Source organism: Pelophylax lessonae (genome assembly GCF_965119305.1).
Source record: "Pelophylax lessonae genome assembly, chromosome: 2".
Classification (NCBI taxonomy): Eukaryota; Metazoa; Chordata; class Amphibia; order Anura; family Ranidae; genus Pelophylax; species Pelophylax lessonae.
The window spans coordinates 376,092,966-376,114,216 of record NC_138769.1 but is presented as its reverse complement, the minus strand read 5'-3'; the positions used below and the strand labels follow the sequence as shown (position 1 = coordinate 376,114,216).

The following is a 21,251-nucleotide window of genomic DNA, read 5'->3' as shown; positions in this document are numbered from 1 at the left end:
TGCGCTTTTTTTTTTTTTTTGCGATATTAATAAAAAAAGCGAAAATTTTACATTTTCTACTTTTGACAGTTAAAAAAAATATCCAATATATTCAATTTTTGTCATATATTTAGGCCAAAATGTATTTAGCTACATGGCTTTGACGAAAAAAAAAAAATTCTCATTGAGTGTATTTTTAACCGCTTTAAGACCAGAAGATTTTACCCCCTTCCTGACCAGGCCATATTTTGCGATTTGGCACTGCGTTACATTAACGAACAATTGCACGGTTGTGCGACGATGTGACCAAATTAAATTTACGTCCTTTTTTTTTCCCCACAAATCGAGCTTTCTTTTGGTGGTATTTGATCACCTGTGCGATATTTAATTATTAAAAAAAAGGGTGACAATTTTGAAAAAAAAAAAATATATTTTTCACATTCTGATATATAACATTCCCCCCAAAAAAATTTAAAAATCAAATTTTATTTAACATTTTAGGCCAATTTGTTTTCTGCTACATATTTTTGGTAAAAAAAAAAATCGCAATAAGCGTATTTTGATCGGTTTGCGCAAAAGTGATCGAGTTTGCTAACTATGGGAAAGATTTGTCATTTTTTTTTTTTTTTGTTACTAGTAATGGTGATCTGCGATTTTTTTTTTTTTTTTTTTTTTTTTTGCAGGACTGTGACATTGCGGCAGACAGATTGGACCCCTAACTGACATTTTTGACACTTTTGGCTGGACCAGTGACATTACTACAGTAATCAGTACTAAAAAATATGCACTGTTACTGTAATAATGACACTGGCAGGGAAGGGGTTAACACTATGGGTGATCAAGGGGTTAAATTTGTGCCTCATGCTTACTGACGTGTGTGGGGGGAGGGGGGGTTCTGTGACACAGCCAGAATCCTGTGATCTCTCCCTGTCTGTCAGAGAAGATCCGCCTGCTTTGTTTACACAAGCGGCGGATCTTCTCACACTTTCCCCGACAATCGGGGAAGAGAGGCAGCGTGTGTCTAAACACAGCGGGAGCGAGCCTCCAGCAGCGCGCATGCCGCTGAGACCACTAGGTGTCCAACGCCTACGTCGCTGGACCCAGGGGCAGGGCTGCTGTTAGAAATCGCGGGGCCCCGTACAGACTACCTGGCAGGGCCCCCTCAAGAAAATATTAAAGATATATTTAGCTAAAATTACAACAAAATCACTATTAGCAGACACAAATATAACATAACTCACATAATTCCTGCTAAATCTAAAACAAAAAAACGATGTTAAATACAAAAGAAGATGAGATGAGAAAAATATACAGGCTGGACAGTTGGAGCTCAGTGATCAGAGAGACAGAGAGAGAGAAACAAAGTTACAATTTACAAATAAATTCCTGAGCAGGGATAAGTGCTGGGAGGGGGGCCACACAAGGGAGGGGGATTAGTGAGGGACAACTGTCTCTTTCTCAACAGATAAAAGCTGATAGCAGGGAGAGGGACAGATCAGATTCAGGTGCTGGAGGAAGATTTATGTCATTGTTTTTCAATACAAATCCCCCTCTCTGTGTGGGCCCCCCTGTGTGCTCGGGCCCCCTACAAGAGGGCTGGTGGTCCCCCCCTATCAGCGGCCCTGCCCAGGGGAGCCGCAGTAGCAGTACAGTGAGCGGTCTTAAAGTGGTTAAACCCAAAATCAAACTTTTATTGAATTGCAGCTTACTAATTCTTCCATGTATTGGCTGCATTTGTTTTTTAGGCTTTCTTTCTTTTATTTTCACCAGGTGATCCTGCTAGTAATTCTGTTTTTTAACAGAACGATCTGACCTACTGATGTAGCAGTTAGCCACTTGACCTCTGGAAGATTTACCCCCTTCATGACCTGGCCATTTTTTTTGCGATGGGGTGTCCTGTCAGAATACCACTACCCATCAGAAAATGTAACAGAGGTAACTTTCTGAGAAAAATTGCTTACTGTGCATGCGCCGTGCGTTCCAATAGGTTTCCTAATCTGCCAGAACACGAAGGTATCAGCGGACATGTTTTTACAGCCAGGCAAGTCTTCAATTTCACACATAATTTAGCAGTAAACTCACCTTTATATACTGAAATACTGTATTGCATTTTTATTAATATAGTATTATTAGTATTCTAGTAAATACAGAGACAAGCCTGCAGGCAGAAGGTGGCGACGGCCATCTTGGTACACCCCGCACTGCTCAGCGCCAAACTGATTATATAGTGAAATTTAGTATTTCATCTGGTTGCGGTGAAATAGTCTTTTTCAGTATATAAGGTGAGCTGGCTGCTAAAATAAGTGTGAAATTGAAGACTTGCTTGGGTGTAAGAAGATGTCCCCTGCCACCTTCGTATTCTGTCAGATTAGGAAACCTGTTGAAACGCATAGCAGCCATGTTGGAACGTATAGCGCATGCGCAAAAGGCAATTTTGTTTGCAACATCACATCCGTTGCATTTTCTGATGGGAAGCGGTATTCTGCTAGAACAGCACTGCGTTACTTTAACTGACAAACGCGCGGTCATGCGATGCTGTACCCAAATAAAATTTGAAATGATTTGAACCAGTGCAGAAAACACTGACCTCAACCTGATAGAACACCTTAGGGATGGATTAGAGCGGAGACTGAATGAGCATTGGGCCTCCAAATGATTTGGTGGAGAGGGGATTATAATGTTGGGTTGTTTTTCAGGGGTTGGGCTTGGCCCCTTAGTTCCAGTGAAGGGAACTCTTAAGGCGTCAGCATACCAAGACATTTTCAGTGGACAATTTCATGCTTCCAACTTTGTGAGAACAGTTTGGGGATGGCCCCTACCCGTTCCAACATGACTGCGCACCAGTGCACAAAGCAAGGTCCATAAAGACATGGATGAGCGAGTTTGGGATGGAGGAACTTGACTGGCCTTCAAAGAGTCCTGACCTCAACCCGATAGAACACCATTGGGATGAATTAGAGCGGGGACTTCGAGCCAGGCCTTCTCCTCAACATCAGTGCCTGAACTCACAAATGGAAAACATTCCCATAGACACACCCCTAAACTTTGTGGACAGCCTTTCCAGAAGAGTTGAAGCTGTTATAGCTGCAAAGGGTGGACCAACTCAAGATTGGACCCCACGGACTAAGACTAGGATGCCATTAAAGTTCATGTGTGTGTAAGGCAGGGCTTGACGAATTTTCTTGGAATCTAGGAGCCAAAAAGTTAAGAATTTTTGTCATTTCTGGTATTTTTTTTTTTTTTAACGAGTAATGGCGGCGATCTGCAATTTTTTTTTTTTTTTTTTTGTGGGACTGCGACATTGCTGCGGACAGATCGGACCCCTGACTGACATTTTTGACACTTTTGGGGGGACCAGTGACATTACTACAGTAATCAGAGGACACTGGCAGGGAAGGGGTTAACTGTGTGGGTGATCAAGGGGTTAAATGTGTACCTAGGGGCGTGGCTTGTGGAATGACCATTGAGAACTGTGATCCTATATAAAAGGATCACAGGAGCCCTGTGATCATTCCAGGGAGAAGAACGGTCAGCTGCGTTTACAACAGCTGCCCGTCCTCTCTCAGCGGGGAGCGATCGTGGGTGTCAGGCAGCAATCGGAGCCACCTGCCCTATGCATTGGCTTCCCCGCTGCGACATTGCGGTGGACAGATTGGACCCCTGACTGACATTTTTGACACTTTTGGGGGGGACCAGTGACATTACTACAGTAATCAGTGCTAAAAATATGCACTGTTACCGTAATAATGACACTGGCAGGGAAGGGGTTAACAGTGTGGGTGATCAAGGGGTTAAATGTGAGCCTAGGGGAGTGAGTCTAACTGTAAGGGGGGCGGGGCTTTTGAAATGATCACAGAGACCTGTGATCCTATATAGCAGGATCACAGGCGCTCTGTGATCATTCCAGAGAGAGAACAACAGCTGACCGTTCTTCTCTCTCAGCGGAGAGCGATCGCGGGTGTCAGGCGGCAATCGGAAGCCGCCTGTCCCCCGTGCATCAGTGTCCCCACTGCCGTGTGGGGGCAGGAGCGCGCCGGCGGTGACGCACACTCGGCCCCTAGCTGCAGGCGGGCGACCAACTTATACGTATGTCGGTTTGCGTAGGAGGGGCTGCCTGCCGCAGTAAAACTGCGGCAAGCGGTCCAGAAGCGGTTAATAAGGGGGAAAAAAAAAAAAGTATAACTCCTATCACAAAAAAGTTGGTATGCTGTGTAAAATCTGTATAAAACAGAACTCAATGGTTTGCAAATCTCATGAACCCATATTTTATTCCTAATAGAAAACATATCCAATGTTTAAACTGAGAAAATGTACCATTTTAAAGTCTACGTTTTTTTACAAATTCCAGTTTCCCTGTGTACTAATAAAGCATTAATCAGGGATGTGCAAATCCTATTGCCCAACCCCCAGGACATGTAGTTCCAGGCGCCGGTGTTCTAAAATTTAGTCGGACCTGTGAAAATTCCGGACCCTCGTCACTTCCGGGGACGCTCCGTCACCACCAACTACTGCGAGCCCCGGTGTTCATGCGCACAATGCATTTTCAAGGTCCGATGAAATTCTAAGACTTACGAACAGCTGACTGAGAGGAGGAGGGGCTGAGATGGGACTCGGACCGCTGCGGGATAATGTTACAACATCGCCGCGTCATCGAGCAAGGAACATGTTGCAGAGCTGACTTAGAGGAGGCGGGAAGGAAGTGAATACTCATACTAAATAGTAATGATAAAAAATGTTTAGTATTTCTTTTTTTTTTTTTTTTTTTTTATATCATTACTATTTAGTATGAGTATTCACTTCCTTCCCGCCTCCTCTAAGTCAGCTCTGCAACATGTTCCTTGCTCGATGACGTGTTGTTACCTTATCCCGCAGCGGTGTGTGCGTCCCACCTCAGCCCCTCCTCCTCTCAGTCAGCTGTTCATAAGTCTTAGAATTTCATCGGACCTTGAAAATGCCTTGTGCTACATGACGTAGCCTCACCGGAAGTGACGAGGGTCCGGAATTTTCACGGGTCCACGAAATTTTACAACACCGGCCAGATGCATTGTATTTTTGTTTTGTCTTTTTACATTTAGCCCTACCCTTGGACATAGAAGTTTTTTTTTTTTTTTTTTTTTTTTTTTTTTTTTGTATTAACCTTGCTTTCATCTTGCTTACATTGTTCATTTGGCAGAGTGTGGAGGAGCTGAACAATTAGATAACAGAGCTGTAGTAATGAAAGCAGAACATGTATCCCTGGAAGTCCTGTAAAACTCAGCATACATACAATCTGATTGTACAGTCTCCTTTAGATCTATTATCAACTATGTAGTGCAAGGGCCTCTGTGATTGAATGTAGGATGTTTGGAAAGATGGTGTGTCCTCCTCCTTATCTATTTTTTGTTAAATCTAAAGGAGATTGAACAGAGATTGTACAATCAGATTCTATAGTGTTTATCCACCTTTTATACACTTAAAGCGGAGTTCCACCCAAAAGTGGAACTTCCGCTTTAGGGAGTCCTGACTCCCCGACATGCCACATTTGGCATGTCATTTTTTGGGGGGGGGAGCGGGTACCTAGTTTTGACAGGTACCCGCTCCCACTTCCGCTCGGAGCGCCGCGGCGCCCTGAGCGGAAGTTCTCCTCTCCCCCTCCCTCCCTGCAATCTTCTGGGACACGTCAGAGGTCCCAGAAGATTGCCGGCCAATCACGGCGCGCAGCGCGACTCGCGCATGCGCAGTGGGTACCCGGCTGTGAAGCCGCAAACTGTAACAGCCGGGTGCCCACAGCAGTGATGCCGGCGCCGAGGGAGAGGATCGAGGCTTCCGGCGGCCGCATCGCTGGACCGTTGGACAGGTGAGTAAATGGCTGGAACTCCGCTTTAAAATTAACTAGTCATACTTTTGGACAATTATGGTAAAGGCACCCCAAATGCAGAAGCAAGCACACATTTTGCCACGAGAAAAAAAAAAAAAACAATAGACCAAATGAAGCAAAACTCGCAGTAGAAACCTGTGCAAACTTCAACATGCCAAAATGTCCCATGAGCTACTTTGCACATGTAGGGCAGCCCATTGAAATCAATAGATTGCACTGTGTTGCTGGAAAAATGAGCCAAAAAATGTGTGCTGCCTCTACGCTAGGTGTTTTCTAACCTAAAAACTAAAAGGGAGATGGAGCCTAAAACTGAAATTGGTATGTTTACACAGGAACAATGAGGCTCCATTCACATCTGCATGTTTCCGAAAGCACAGCAAACTGCATAGAAAATGCACGCTTTGTTGTGTCCTGCAAACACACATCTCGCTTTCATTGACGTTAAATGTTAATGGCACCCCAAGTGCAATGTGATGCTGAAGCTATCCCACGTTGTTGGTCTGCTTAGAGTGAAGAGCAGTAATTGTCAGTCACTGCTCTCCCCTCTGCCTCTCCAGCGCTCACTAGAGCCCCTGTCTGAAAAGGAGGCGGTCGCAGCTGGCCTCGGCTGTGCCTAGCATTAAAAATCTCAGAACTTGTTCCTGTTTTGCATCTTGGTGTTCAGTATTCTTGCAGCTGGCACCATTGACTCTCATAGTTTTGCTGATAAGTGAGAACTGCAGCTGCTAATTGCAGCTATTTTTTCTGGTTCCCATTCCAAACTCATTAAAGGGGCTGAGGGATGTGCTAAAGGGATGTTAGAAGTGTTTTACTGTGCTCTAGTGGACACTCCCTTAATGCCAATTATTTTAACAGTATCTATATTTCTAGATGGCTGGGTTTAACGGTCTGACAAACATATTATTAAAGAGAATGATATTACAATTTGATAGACGCCAAATATGATATGAATTCTATATGTTTCTCTTAGGAGGTGTAATGTGTTCAATCAGGCTTCTGGTACTTGTAATATAGACATGTTTAGTATCTGTTATTTTCTTATACATTAGCGCAACCACATTTTATGATGATATATCCATCCCAGCTACATTATAAAAATATGAACCAGAGTTTGGCTTTGGCATTCCTTTCTTGCCAATCTGATTTGTGTGAGTGGAGGAGATTTACTAAAACTGGAGAGAATCTGGTGCAGTTGTGCCTAGTAACTATCAACTACTAGGTGGTATTGTCAATGCTTAATTGAACAAGCTGAATTTAGAAGCTGATTGGTTACTATGAACAGCTGTACCAGACTCTTTGGGCTCCAGTTTTAGTAAATCTCCCTCAATGGGGTTGATTTACTAAAACTGGAAAGTGCAAAATCTGGTGCAGCTCTGAATAGAAACGTATCGGCTTCCAGGTTATTTTCATCAAAACGAAACCACTTGCCGCTGAATCACGTACACGTTATACCAGGATTATAATTGCAGCTCTATGCCATAACCCCAGGATTTTTTTTTTTTGCAGCCTTTGATTCTCTTTCACCTAAAAGCAATCCCAGCGGCTGATTAGCTGCTGGATTGCTTATACAGGAGGCGGAAAGGGACGCCTCTCCAGGCTTTCCTGTGCGATTGGGGAGCCTGGTATTCAATTTGGTGGTGCCACCAGGTTATCCTAGAGCTGGCCAAGGAACGGCAGATCCCTGGCCATCCCTATGACCTAGGAGGCTGAAGGCGATGTCATTATGTCACTTTTGGTTATGGCAAATGTAAACACTGCCTTTTTATTTGGAAAGCATGAGAGCAATGTTGTTGTGTGTGTTTTTTTTTTTTTTTTATTTCCAGCATTTCAGGGTAGAGGAGAGATCTGGGGCCTTATAGACCCCAGATGTCTCCATAAAGAGGACCTGTCATACCTTATTTCTATCGCAAGGGATGTTTACATTTCCTATGATAGGAGAAAAGTGATCAAAAGAAAAAAAAAAAAGGGACTGTGTAAAAATAATAAAAGAAAAATTTATAAAATTAAGAAATAAAAGAAAAAAAATTGAGGTCAAGCATGCATATGTAAATCGCACCAAATGAGTAAGGTATCGCCACAAACATTCTAGTGAAAGCAATAATTCTAACGCTAGACCCCCTCTAAAACACTAAACTGGAATTTTTTTTTAGGTATCGTAGTTTGTTGCCATTCCACCAGCATCACAATTTTAAAGAGGAAGTAATGCTACTTCTGTAACTTGTACCTATTTTTAAGCCTATGATAAGGCTTACCCGTTGGTACTGTAAATACCTCTTAAACATGCACCGTTTAGGAGATATTTACTTTGCATGCAGCCAGTGACATCACTGGTGCTTGCGCTCTGAAGGAGTGGCCGCCCATGCCATTCCTTCAGAGCCCTTTGCTGTAAACGACGGCTCCCGTGCGTATGCTCGGGAGTTACGTCATCGTGGTTCGGAGGATGCGAACCTGAAAGGAAGACGTGTTAACATGTTGGCCGTGTCAGCGGTGTGCGGGTGGCGCTGCGGGGTTTAAGAGGTTTACAACCTCTTAAAGCATGACATGTTGCGTATCTATCTACTCAGCATAACCTCATATTTTCTAGTTTACCAAAAAATTGTGTTATATATTGTTTTTTTGCATTAAAATTCATTCAAGTTTGTTTCTTCCAAAAACATTGTGTTTGAAAAATGCAAATACTGTGTGACATAAAAAAATGCAACAACCACCATTTTAATCTCCAGGGCCTCTGCTGGAATAAAAATATATAATTTTGGGGGGCACTAGGTAATTTTCTAGCAAAGAAAATGCTGATTTTTCTGAAAATGTGTCATAATAGGCTTGGTCTTTAAGTAGTTATTTTAAAAAGCTGAAATTAAAGGCTGATTGGCTACCATGCAGAGCTGCACCAGATTTTGCACTCTCCAGTTTTAGTAAATCAACCCCTGTGTCTTGAGCTGGTTGTTTCTTTTTTTTTTTTTTTTCTTTGTCATATCCATTGCTTCCCATGAATACGAGTTGGCTTTGTGTATGTTTTAAAAAGTAGAATAAACCTGTAACTCAACTGTAACATCGTGATGTGGTGCTTTGGTTCTAGTCCCACCCAACAACAAATAGCAGACTGAGTTGTACAGCTATTTAATTGGCTAGTTACATATAGTATTCACTGTTTAGAAATGTGTTCTGCTTTGCTATGCAGTTGTAATAATTATAAACACACACTTAATGCTTTAACCCTGATACCTTTTAATTCAGGAAATGTAGCAGTGAGACCAGCAGATTAGAAGATCAGAATACCCTAACAATGCAGGCAAGCTCTGGACATGCTCATCAGGCCGGCAATATTGATGGTTCCTCCGCTAGTCTTTCTCTTCCAACTGGTCGTTCACCAACAGAAGGTTCCTGCAGTACTGGAGAAGTTACAATAAATCTCCGCCCTGCAAATTATGAGAGTGAAGGAAGGTCTGGCTCTCGACATACCAGACCAACCATACGTTTACACAGTCGGCATGGTCATACACACTCAAATTCTAATGAGGCGACTGGGCCAGATGATCCAAATAATACAGACAATAGAGAAAACAGCAACAGTATCTCAGAGGTCCTACATGTCTATCAATGGCTGGAAAAAAGCTTTCCGTACATACTAATCATCAGTGCCAAACTTATTGTTCAGCACCTAACAGGTAATGTTCAGTATTATTTTCAATTCAAAGCAACCCTATGATCTTAACTGTAAGTCTAAGTTCACACTAGTGCTGCTGAATAATCATGTGTTTTTAGTGTGTTTTAATAGCACATTTGTGAACGTTTTTTACACATGCTTTTGATGCCTTATCGTGCTTCATGTGCACCTACATCTTTTCAGAAAATGCACTGCACTGTGCTGCATTGTTTTGAACAAGCACCATAGAGAATATTGTGATTTCCATTGTTGTGCATGCCTGAGCAACGGCATATGTGTAATAGTATGAATGGAAGCTAACAGCTTAGCATGTAGTTATACAGGGATTGATGAGTTCTTTCATGCCTCTTTGCATAAAGGTGCTTGGATGCTTAGGCCTGATTCACACTAGGGCAATTTCTTCTATATCTGCTGCTGTTTGCGACTATGGAAAACACATTATTCTTTAGGGTGCCAGTCTACATTAGTGGAACTTGGTGCAGCACGACTTTTGAAAAGGTGCAGGTGCTTTTGGTGCACCATAGTGCGTTTTTGGCCCAATAGACTTTAATAGGAACGCACCTATAACTCTTGTACATGTGTGTTTAGTGAGTTTTTTGTGTAAAAAAACGTGTCTTCTCGCCCCGCATAATGAACCATGAAAATGCATCAAAAACACACTAAAAAATACATGGTTATGCAGCAGCACTTGTGTGGACCTAGGCTTAAAGTGCATCAAACTCTTATAATCAACCTGTCAAAACACAAGCAGGGAGGGAGTAGTTGTAAAGGTAAGTTTAGGGACCTGAGGTTCTTGAGAACAGATTGGGGTTATATTAGGGATATTTTTCTTTTGTAGTGACTGGTGTGCTTTAAACCTATAATGTAAGCATAGAGGCTTCCATTGCTGTTTTCTGAAAATTATAGTTTTCAGTCTATTATGCTGACTACTGGCTTAAAGTAGAAGTTCAGCCAAAAACGAACTCTAAACCTTCTCGCAGCCACATTCTCTATCTAGCTCTGTAAAGCAAAATCACTATACTTGCCTTTCTTCAGCCACTTCAGTCCGGTCCCACGTTGAGGCGTCATCGGCGCATCTGGGTGTAGGCATGTGCAGGAGAGGCAGCAGACAAAGGATAGCCCATATAGTAACACTATGGGTGACGACGTCACATCTCATGCATTTCCCAGCCATTGTCAGCTGTCTCCTGCACATCATTCACCACTAGAGACTGGACCGGATTGGCTTCAGAAAAGGTATGTATATCGATTTTTGCTTTTCAGGGTTAGATAGATTTGTTGTAGAATGTGGCTTGAAGTAGATTTAGAGTTAGTTAGTTCTTGACTGAACTTATACTTTAGATTTTTTTTATTGACCCAAAGCAAACTTTTGCAAAACTGTTATGGGTCCTCAACTCAGTATTGAAACCAGGTACTTACATGTGAAAGCAGGCCTCTAGTACTGTCTGAATGAGAAATCAGCCAAGACGATCTTTATGTTATCCTTGGGTAATGTTTCCTTTTAAAAAGTCTGATAACCCAATTACAAATCAGGCTTTTGTGTTGGACTAGGCCATATTGTGGGTATTTCAATGCATTGTAAAAATCTGAGCACCAATGATTAAGGACATTTTTTATATTGACGTTTTGTATTTTAATGAGCTAATCATGCCTTTTTAAAGCCCTTACAATGGGCATATGTCTGGTATGTCTTCTGTGCAGATCAGAGGTGGCCTGAATAATCACAGGCTGCCTTCCACCCCTGAGATGAAGAGCAGAAAGTGCATTTAATTACCTGGAAGCATTGGTTTATTAATGCCTGGCACCATTGAGGCTCCATGCACACTCCATGCAAACTACCTTATTTTAAGCTCCTAGCAGCTACTTTTGAGAAATAGTGTTCTCCTATGTATTTATGCACACTATTGTAGGCTAGAAGCGTTTTTTAAGCTTCAGCTTCTAAGAGCAGAAAAAAACACTTCTTTTTGCATTTTCTTGTGGAGTAATTTGCTAGCAGGAAAAAAAAGGCTGACAGCTCCCAGAAGCGCCTAAACGCTGTTAACCGCCATTAAGCACTGGACAGCAGTTTGATTTTCTTGATTCTTAGCCAGCGGCCCGCCAGCGTCCTTAACCAGTGTATAGCTGGTTAAGAAGTGGGCCGGCAAGCCAGCTACCTCATCCTTCATAGATGACTCATCAGCTGTTAGTGGGGTTCCCCGCTGACAGCTTAATGTAAACAAAACTATTGACGGAAATAAAAATTGAAGAAAACAGGCAAAAAAAAAATTGTGGGGGTCCCCCAAAATCCATACCAGACGCTTATCTGAGCATACAGACCAGGAAAGGTTAGGTACGAGCGAACCCTACCAGGCCATGTGCCCTAAACATAGGGGTGGTGCTTTGGGGTAAGGGGGCTCCATGCTGTTTTAGTCTCCATTTTATTGCCGGCAATTATTATTTTTTTTCTAATGACATTTAGCTGTCAGCGGGGATCAATGTTATGCATTGTTAAGAATGTGTTGGCCAGCTTGCTATTCACTGGTTTTTAAAAACGCCAGTGGCCCACCTGCTCCTTAAAAAGGTACTGCAGTCTGCTCACATAATTTGTAAAAAAAGCTTCCCTTCAACCACTTTGCACATTATTTTTGCTGTGATTCTGTACTTGCCAAATATGCTGCACACATCTCCCTCCATTAAGTCTGACTGCAGCCATTTTAACTGTGGGCAGCTGAAGCTGCTGTGCCTGTTCACTTCCTGGATTTACACAGACATACATATACATAGATACACACATACATACACAAATGCACACATATATACAGACACACACTCACATTTGCCTGCACATTTCTCCTATCTGGATAAATACACATGGATCTCTGCAGTCTCCTGTTATCTCCGCCCTCATCCAGCCCCCTCCAGCTCTGCAACTCTCCTTGGATTTTCTATGATTTATCCCTCCTCCACTCTACTTATGCTTCATTATATAAGTTGTTCTTGCTCAGTGCTGAAAGCTAAATTAACTTCTTTTAATTCAACTAATAATATTCTTATAAGAAGAGCAACATTTTGCAAAAAAAAGTTACCTTCAAAAATTTAAAGTAGATCTAAGTCCTGATTACATTTTAGTTTGCTGAAGTGCTGTGTAACATGAACAGCTATCTTGGTTTTTTGTTTTTTACCAGGTTTTGTGTTTTTCATCCTTCTTCTTTTTTTTTTTTTTTTGCATCTCAATGCTTTTGACCTGCTGCCACTTTCAGCCACATCCCATTTACATTCACCGAAAAATGTATACCTACACCTGCTCCACTGCTGGCTGCTGGCTACTCATAATTCCCCTGAATTGATTTACTTGTGACAACGTTAGACCATAACTGCGCAAAATGTAGCTGCTTGTTGTCTCCATTAGGGGTGCTTGTGACAGGAAGTGCCTGAACAAGTATCTTCAGAGTAGGATTACCAGATATGATAATGAAAGCTGCAGATTTAGGCCACTTGCACATTGCTGCCTTAAAAAGCTCAGTTTTCAGGCATACAGCATTTTATTTATTTTTTATTTTACTGATCTAAAATGTACCTCAATTTTTACAATGTGCTTGTACACACACAGGAGGAATAAACAAGCACTACATTTTGGTCAGTAAAAAAAAAGTGCAAAAATCTGAGTTCATGGTCAGTATTTTGCACATAAGTGTCAACTTCCCATGTACCTGACTGATGAGCCCGATTGCTGAGTGCAGAGGAAGGCCTCCCTTACGTATCTGACTCGCGGCCCCTGGTAGAGCAGACAGATGGCACGGGAGAGCAGAATGGTATAAAGGCCTAGCGGGTCAGCTGTTGGACGGGCAGCTCTAAGGTCCCAGATACTTTAGAGGAGACAACCAGCTAATAAGAGGATCCGAACAGCAGGCAGGCTGAAGGCTGGAACACCGAGTCTACGCTCACGCACACCCAGAAGTCGGATCTGGCACACGGTACATAGCACAGAGGGGTGTGGATTCAAGCAGAGGTAAGGAGGCTGGTAGAGCTCAAATGGGAGACGGGGCCCACAGGCAAACAGGCCAGTTCACAGACTGAGTCAACAACTGGCGGGCGGCGTGAAATCCAAAGGAGCAGGCAGGTTCAAGGTCAGAGACCAGCCGAGGTCAGGTGCAGGCAGAAAGCAAGGGAAGTCAAAAAGTCAAGCCGGGTCATACAGGAGATCAATCACAGAAGCAGGTAAACAGGAGTAGGGTTCACAGGAAGCTACAGATCAGACAGCAAATACACAGTGCTGCTGAGGTGTTTAACCACTTAAGCCCCGGAGGATTTGGCTGCTAAAGGACCAGGGGTTTTTTTGCGATTTTTTACTGCGTGACTTTAACGGACAATTGCGCGGTCGTGCGACGCTGTACCTAAACGAATTTGACGTCCTTTTTTTCCCACAAACAGAGCTTTCTTTTGGTGGTATTTGATCACCTGTGCGATTTTTTGATCACGCGCTATAAACAAAAAAAGAGCGTAAATTTTGCAAAAATAACAACATTTTTCACATTTTTTTTATATGAAATTCCCCAAAAAAAAAAGTAAAAATCAAAATTTTTTAACATTTTTCGGCCAATTTGTTTTATGCTACCTATGTTTGGTAAAAAAAATCGCAAAAAGCGTATTTTGATTGGTTTGCGCAAAAGTTATCGCGTTTACTAACAAAGGGAAAGATTTTTGTCATTTTTGGTGTTTTTTTTTTTTAACGCGTAATGGCGGCGATCTGCGATTTTTTTTTTTCGGTACTGCGACATTGCGGCGGACAGATCGGACCCTTGACTGACATTTTTGACACTTTTGGGGTTACCAGTGACATTACTGCAGTAATCAGTGCTATACATATGCACTGTTACTGCAAAAATGACACTGGCAGGGAAGGGGTTAACTTTATTGGACAGGGAGGGGTTAAGTGTGTCCTAGGGGCGTGCTTCTAACTGTGTAGGGACATTCCTATTGGTGTAAAAGCAAAGATCCACCGTTCTACATAGTAGAACGGACAGATCTTCACTTTTACACAGGGAGAACTGACAGGCAGCTTGTTTACACAAGCTGCTCTGTCTTTCTCCCTTCACAGGAGCGATCGCAGTGTGACTGGCGGACATCGAGTCCGCCGGTCACACGCACTGACTTGCCTGTGAACGAGCCGCGGCGGGCGCGCGCCTCGGCGGGCGCGCGCCCGCCCGCGATAGGCTCGCAAGTCAGTGACAGGCGAGTGACGTACCGATACGTCACTCTGCCTGGCCGGGGCTGACCGCCGCAGTATATAGTCGTGCGGCGGTCGGCAACCGGTTAAATAAGGAAGCCTGTTGCCAATCACTGAAATTAGTCTGCACTCAGTTAAGCCTTAGGTGGCAGACCCATGACATAAGTGCAAATACGTGGCCGCAGGTACCCGCAAACATGTACAAAAACTCCTAAAATAACTGCCAGAATTGCATCCAGAAATGCTGATGTTCAAACATGAGTACCATGTGCAAGAGGCCTTAAAAACTATAAACAACTTTTGAAATTACATAACATGTTAAAGCTTATATGACAGTATGGGGATTGGGGTTGGATCTACTTTATAATATTTTTTTTTTCTTTGATTTCTTTCAAACTGTAGTAGGGTTAACATTTAATTTTAATTTTTTTTTTTTGTTGTTTTTCTTAACATTAGTTTATCATATTTTTTTTATGTGTTAACTTCTTTTATTTTATTTTTTAATAGGCATTTCTGTTGGAATTGGTCTGCTAACAACTTTTCTCTATGCAAACAAATGCATTGTTAATCAGGTTTTTCTAAGAGTAAGTAAGCATACATTTGAGTATCATTTCTACTGATAACAGATAAACGAGGGCCAATTTGTAAAGAGGTTTCCAAGCCATTCAAGTTCATAACATCAATTGTTTTTCTGACAGACTTCCCAACTATTGTAATATAAATTAACCGGCCATTGACAAAGTTTTTGCAGGAAAGAAAATTGCTTAATTCCTCCATCAACACAGTCAGTGTTGATGGGGGATCCCTCCTGCGGTGCAATTTTATTCTCCAAGAAGCCGTCCCTGCCAGGAGAAACAGTGATTACTGCTAGCGGCTATAATAGCCGCTAGCAATAATCCTATGTAAAATCCGAAAGGCTGGTTGTACCCAAGCTGATCGCTCAACTTGGGTACATTCAGCCTGTACATACATGGTTCGAATCTCAGCTGGTCCCTGCTGAACAATCTATGGCCTGCTATACTGATGTGGTAGAAAAATTATGTAATGGCTTTTGGAAAATCCTAAACCTATTTATTTTTTTCCCCCAAAAAAACTCAAGCAGACAAGCTAAAAGATCTAGTAAAGTAGAAAATAACAATAGTTTGCTGATGACAATTTTTGAATTGTCTAATTTTGTTTGTGAAAATTTTAATTTCTCACAGAGGTTTTTTAAGTATGTGAGGGTGTTTATATAGAATACATATCCATTTTTATGATTTTTTTTTATATACATTCATATCCTGCTTAAAGCGTTTCTAAGATCTATTTTTTTATTTAAAATAATAAACTTATGGTATACTTACCTGCTCTGTGCAATGGTATCAAACAGAGCAGCCCCTTACCTCTATTTCTGGGGTCCCCCGCTGGCGCTGTCCTCTCCTCCTTTTCTGCATGTACCCCCATAGCAAGCCGTTTGGGGCTCGACCCTGTTCCCTTCTCACAGGATTTGACTGACTGCAGCATGAGTCAATCGCTCCCACTGCTGCCTGAGTCGCCTGTGAAACCAGGAGGAGAGAGAAGAGACACAACCATGCATCATACTGGATCAAGAGAGGACTCAGATAAGGGGACAGGGGAGGTGACGACAAAGCAAGTAGTAAAATGTTTAACCTAATGCAGAGAATGCATTAAGGTAAAAAAAATGTAGCTTTGGAACTCCTTTTTAGGGTAATAAGCACTGATCATTTTTCACGTATTAAAATGTTGTACAACGCTTCATATATCTGATCAACTTTGACAGAAGAAAAGGGATATTTATTATGTAAATTAGACTGGTAATGCTAACTTTTTTTGTTTTGTACCAGTTTGCAACAGATTTGCTACTGTAGATAGATTTTCACTGAAAACAAACTTACAATTATGAAATGATCAGATGCAGGTTTTATATTGTCACAATTAGAACAGAGCAGAAGAGGGAGGAATTAATATATCACATTATATCATAAATCTGTTGCATAATCTGACTCGCTGCTCCAGTAAAGTAGACAATACAGCGATAAAGTGGAACGAAAGACAAAAATAAACTTCCCTGCCTGTTCGCAATCTGCTGCACATGCGTAGGTCCATTAACATTTAAGGCATATTGCCAGTGTGCACGGATGAATGATTTCCGAGAGTGACATCGCCCTGCTCTATCTAATCAGGACAGCTGAAGACCAGTTTTTCTACCTTTTTAGTTCCACTTTAAGGACCCTTTAGGGATACCTAATAACTTTTAAACTGAAAATGTTAAAATGAGTTACGATAAATATATCTTTATTTTTTAAACATCACAGAACTAGCTATAAATCATGACTACTTGGGTTTTGCTCCACCTGTAGGTGAATGGATACTGGCAGATCAAACAAATAGGAGTCCTCCCCTACATAACTCCTCCTATTGAGTCCTATGTTTTTTCACCACTGTCTTGAAGGTGATGATCACTGAACTCACTTCATACTTTTGCCATATTCTCAAGTGATTCCAGCAGAGTTTAGTCAGATCCATTCTCGTGGCTCGGTGCCTAGATGTATGATACCCAGGCCCCACTGTGAGGAAGTCGGATTTTGGTGGGGCTTTGCCAGTAATGATCTTTTTTGGTGCTGGTCCCTGTGTATTTGGAACTCTGTGCGGTTAGGTACCGACCAAGGTGTTTCGGTGGGGTGCTGTATGGGTCGAGGGCAGTGGACCTCGAATGTAAGAGGGGTCTGAATTCCTGAAGGTCCAGAATGACCATTCCCGCTGTGATGGGTAAATCCTAGTTGAAAGGATCCTGTGGCTGGAGGCTGGTTTGATATTTCTCTCGTAAAAAATCTCCAATTTTTGCTAGAAAATGACTTTGAACCCTGCAAACATTATGCATTTTTAAGTAGAGGCCTTAAATTAGGGATTAAAATGGTGGATGTTGCAATTTTTTTAAGTCGCACGGTATTTGCGCAACGGCTTTTCAAATGCGCATTTGGTAAAATATGATGATGTGGTGAGTAAATGGGTACCAAATATGTGATGCTTTAAAATTGGCTGCTCCACTGTCTTGAGGAAGCTGGTGCCACCGGTCACTTCCTTACTGGGCTCTCTGATGGGAGGAGAGAGTCCAGTAATGGCAGCAGCAGTGGGAGGTTCCAGGGGGGGGCGCTCCAGCAGACATCCTCTGACGAAACGCGTAGAGTGGAGTCTAATACGTCATACGTCACTTCCGGTCTTTGGAGCTCGGCCATGGAACGCGGAAGCTTCCCGGCTAGCACGCTGATCTATAGCAGCCGATACTGTGAGTTACTACGTGTCCTTGTTCTATTGACTGCATTTATACCTTGCATCATGGGGTTTCCTTTTTTCGCTTGAGCACCTAGATAACCTGCACTTTGCTCATCTGGACTGGAGGATACCCCGAATATTCTTTCCAGCTTTGCTATATTGCCAAACCAAGCAAACAGGTCGTATATAAGGTGCGACACCTAGTGGCTACACTGGTGTACGCACTCTTTTTTGCATTCTTATTGGAACTTTGTTTCTATTAATTTCAGCAAAGTTCCTTAAAGTGGAGTTCCACCCTAAAATTATACTTGCCTCCATCTTCTCGCTCCGGGTCACCTGAAAAACAAATGGATAATCACAATTTTCTTTTTTTTTTTTACTTACCTCCTTTGGAAGAAAATATACTTACCTTACCATCCACTTCCTCCTTCCTCGGCCGCGGCCCGCGCCGTCACTTCCTCTTTGCAATGATTCCTGGGAGCTGAACGTCATCGCTCCCAGGAATCAATGCGCCTGCACCGGCCCCGACGTCAGTTCCGGTGTAGGCACGTCATACCTTGCAAAACAGCTTCTGGGCATGCCCAGAAGCTGTGGAGGGATGACGCTGCGGCACCGGAAGTGACGGCGGGGCTGGTGCAGTGCATCGTGGGACCGAAGAAGACGGAAGAGGACACAGAAGAGGATCGCGCTGGCTTCAAGCTGCCCACACCTGAGATGGCAGCGCTGGAGAATAAATTTTCAAGGTAAGTATTTCTTCTTGCAGGTAAGTGCAACCCGGGACAGATCAGAGGCTAGCCATTGTGGAATGCACTAGCCCTGACTGTCCCGGGGGTATTTTTATTAAAAAAAACATTCACTGGGTGGAACTCCGCTTTAACTATCTTGCACTCAGCACTTTCAGGAAGAAGTCTTTATTTATCTTCACCTTTTGTATATCAATTATATACTTTGGGAAATACGGTGAGCACCATACCCTCACTTGAACCTGCACTGTACATTGTTTCTGTTTTGGAATAAAATTCATCACCGTTTTTGTTTATTTATTGCACTTAGCACTTCATTTATTTATGGTACATTGTCTGGTCTAGGACAAGAATTGAGCACCTTCCCCAGTGGAGTGGGACAATTTCATCACTTGTGCACTTTAGATTTATAATTAGACAATTTTTGTTTGTCACTTGTGCAATTTATATTTAAAACTACACAATTTCTGGTTTCTCTATATGTCTGGTACACCATTTGTTTTTAGCACTTCATTATCGATAGGTAGCGCCTTTATCAACCTCCTTGTTTTCTATTTCACCTTTAACCCTTAGGGGTTCGGTTGTTGGCAGCTTACACCTTTTAATACCCATTTTACATATATTTATCCACAAACTCCATAGCGCTGGTCACCTTTGCTCCATTACTAGCAGTGGGAGGGTTTCCCCCTTCCACCACCTGTAAAGTGATTCAGCGGCCGTATAGCTACTCAGATTACTTTTACTGTGTAGAGAATTGGCTGCTGAAAAAAATCAATACTGGGACCGTAGTTGTAGCCTCAACTATGATCCTGGAATAACCACCTCAATACGAGGCCAAAACAGATTTTCTCTTTCGTTCATTGACAGACAGTTCCTGAGAATCTTGACCAGTGGGTTATACTGCCCCCTACATGGGTAGGACTCTAGGCAAAAAAAAATCAACTCGACTACGCCTATGGGCAGTCCCAGGGGTTATACTCCCACTCTCTGCTATAGGTACTCTGTTTTTTTTCTGCCTAGTCAAGAGTAAGGAACTAGTTCCTTGCTGGGATCTCTGGTCCTTGCAATTTTCTTTTTTATATATTTTTTTATTTTTCCTGTGAGATCTACAATAAACTGCCAGACTGGGCAAAAAAATGGATAATCTAGATCCAGTGGTCACCCAAGCGGGCCATCGAGCGGGCGCAAATCACAGTTCCATGCTACTTCGCCGCAACATAGCCCCACCACATGGGTGCTGGCCGTTGCCGCGAGTTAAACGACTCGCGAGGTTGCAGCGTTCATCCTGGCTATCAGCTCCCCATTTCGATAGCGAGGAGGTTTTGTCTGGTGCGGTGCCCGCCTGGTTCCCCGTATGGTAAGTAGCTGTCCCCCCCCCCCCGGAGGGTTTTGGGGTGGACGCGGGCCCCTCCCTGGGACGGTCAGACCCCTGGGTTCCCCTCCTTCCTGTTAGGCCCCTCCCCTCCTATCTGGTGTAGTGTGGCCATCTGGGCGTCTTGCTGGGGCATGGTGCTGTGCTGGGGGCTGAGGAGGGAAGGGGGGTGCACCGCCGGCGACTGGGCTATCAACTGAGGGGGGACCTTACCTAGTTGGGGGCTCCTGCCCGGTTACCCCTTCCGTTCTGTGCCTTGCCCTGGGCCCCAAGGATTCCTCCTGGGAGCCTCGTGGAGCTCCACGGTGCCACTAGTTTGTCATGGCCTATATTGTGGCTTCCGTTTTGCGTTGATCCGTCATAGGCATCAGCGGCAGCCATTACAGAGGAGCCTCTGGATGGCGATTTCGGCTGTGGGAGCCCCTCCTTATCCCCTGGTGCTGACTCCTGGGTCTCTTCCCTTCCTGGACGCCGCACGTGGAGTATATTTGATCCTGGTGCTGCCGGTGACTGCCTGGTGGGGTGGTGAGTCTGGATAGGTCCTCCCTCTCTCTGCTGCAGCATCGTGGGGTGCTCTGTTGCTGGTGACCGGGTGGTGGTACCAGCGTGGTGGGGGTGTCCCTTGGCAGTGTTTGCACATTTACTCATGGAGTCTTTGGAGCACTTTTCCACCACCTGACCACCTCTCAGAGGCTGCGGGGCCCTCCAGGTCCCAGCTATCCCTTGATGCACTGACGGTGCTCCTGGAGTCCTTTGTGATTCGGGTGGAGGTGGCTTTTGGGCGGTGGGTTAGCAAAAAGCGTCCCCTGCCTTCTCCTGCCTCATCTGTCTCCTCAGATCCTGAATCTGATTCAGCTGCTGCGGACTTGGCCCACCCTGAGGGGTCTGCGGCCATGCTCCCTAATTTTTCAGATAGTGAGTAGGATTCCTCCACACCTGTAGCTTCGCACGAAAAGGCGCTGGTGGACACAGTGATTGTGTCTGTGCGTGAGCCTTTAATAATGGAGGATGCAGCTGAAGCTGCGGTGGAAGCGCCGGTTCCTTTTGGCACAAGCCGTCTAAGGTGTTTCCTTTCCCTCCTATTTTCACAAATTTGTCGCAAAAGAGTGGGAACGTCCAAAATGTCCCTTTTGTTGTCCCTAAACGATTTGCGATGA

At 43.5% G+C, this 21,251-nt stretch overlaps 1 protein-coding gene across 1 annotated transcript in view; it reads left to right on the top strand.

Moving 5' to 3' along the window:
- Positions 1 to 21,251, top strand: part of RNFT1 (ring finger protein, transmembrane 1) — a 68,580-nt gene that overhangs the window by 477 nt on the left and 46,852 nt on the right. The window contains exons 2-3 of the mRNA XM_082248374.1: positions 9,071 to 9,501; positions 15,214 to 15,290. Of these exons, the coding sequence (XP_082104500.1) occupies positions 9,071 to 9,501; positions 15,214 to 15,290 (508 nt within the window). The remainder of the gene's footprint in view (positions 1 to 9,070; positions 9,502 to 15,213; positions 15,291 to 21,251) is intronic.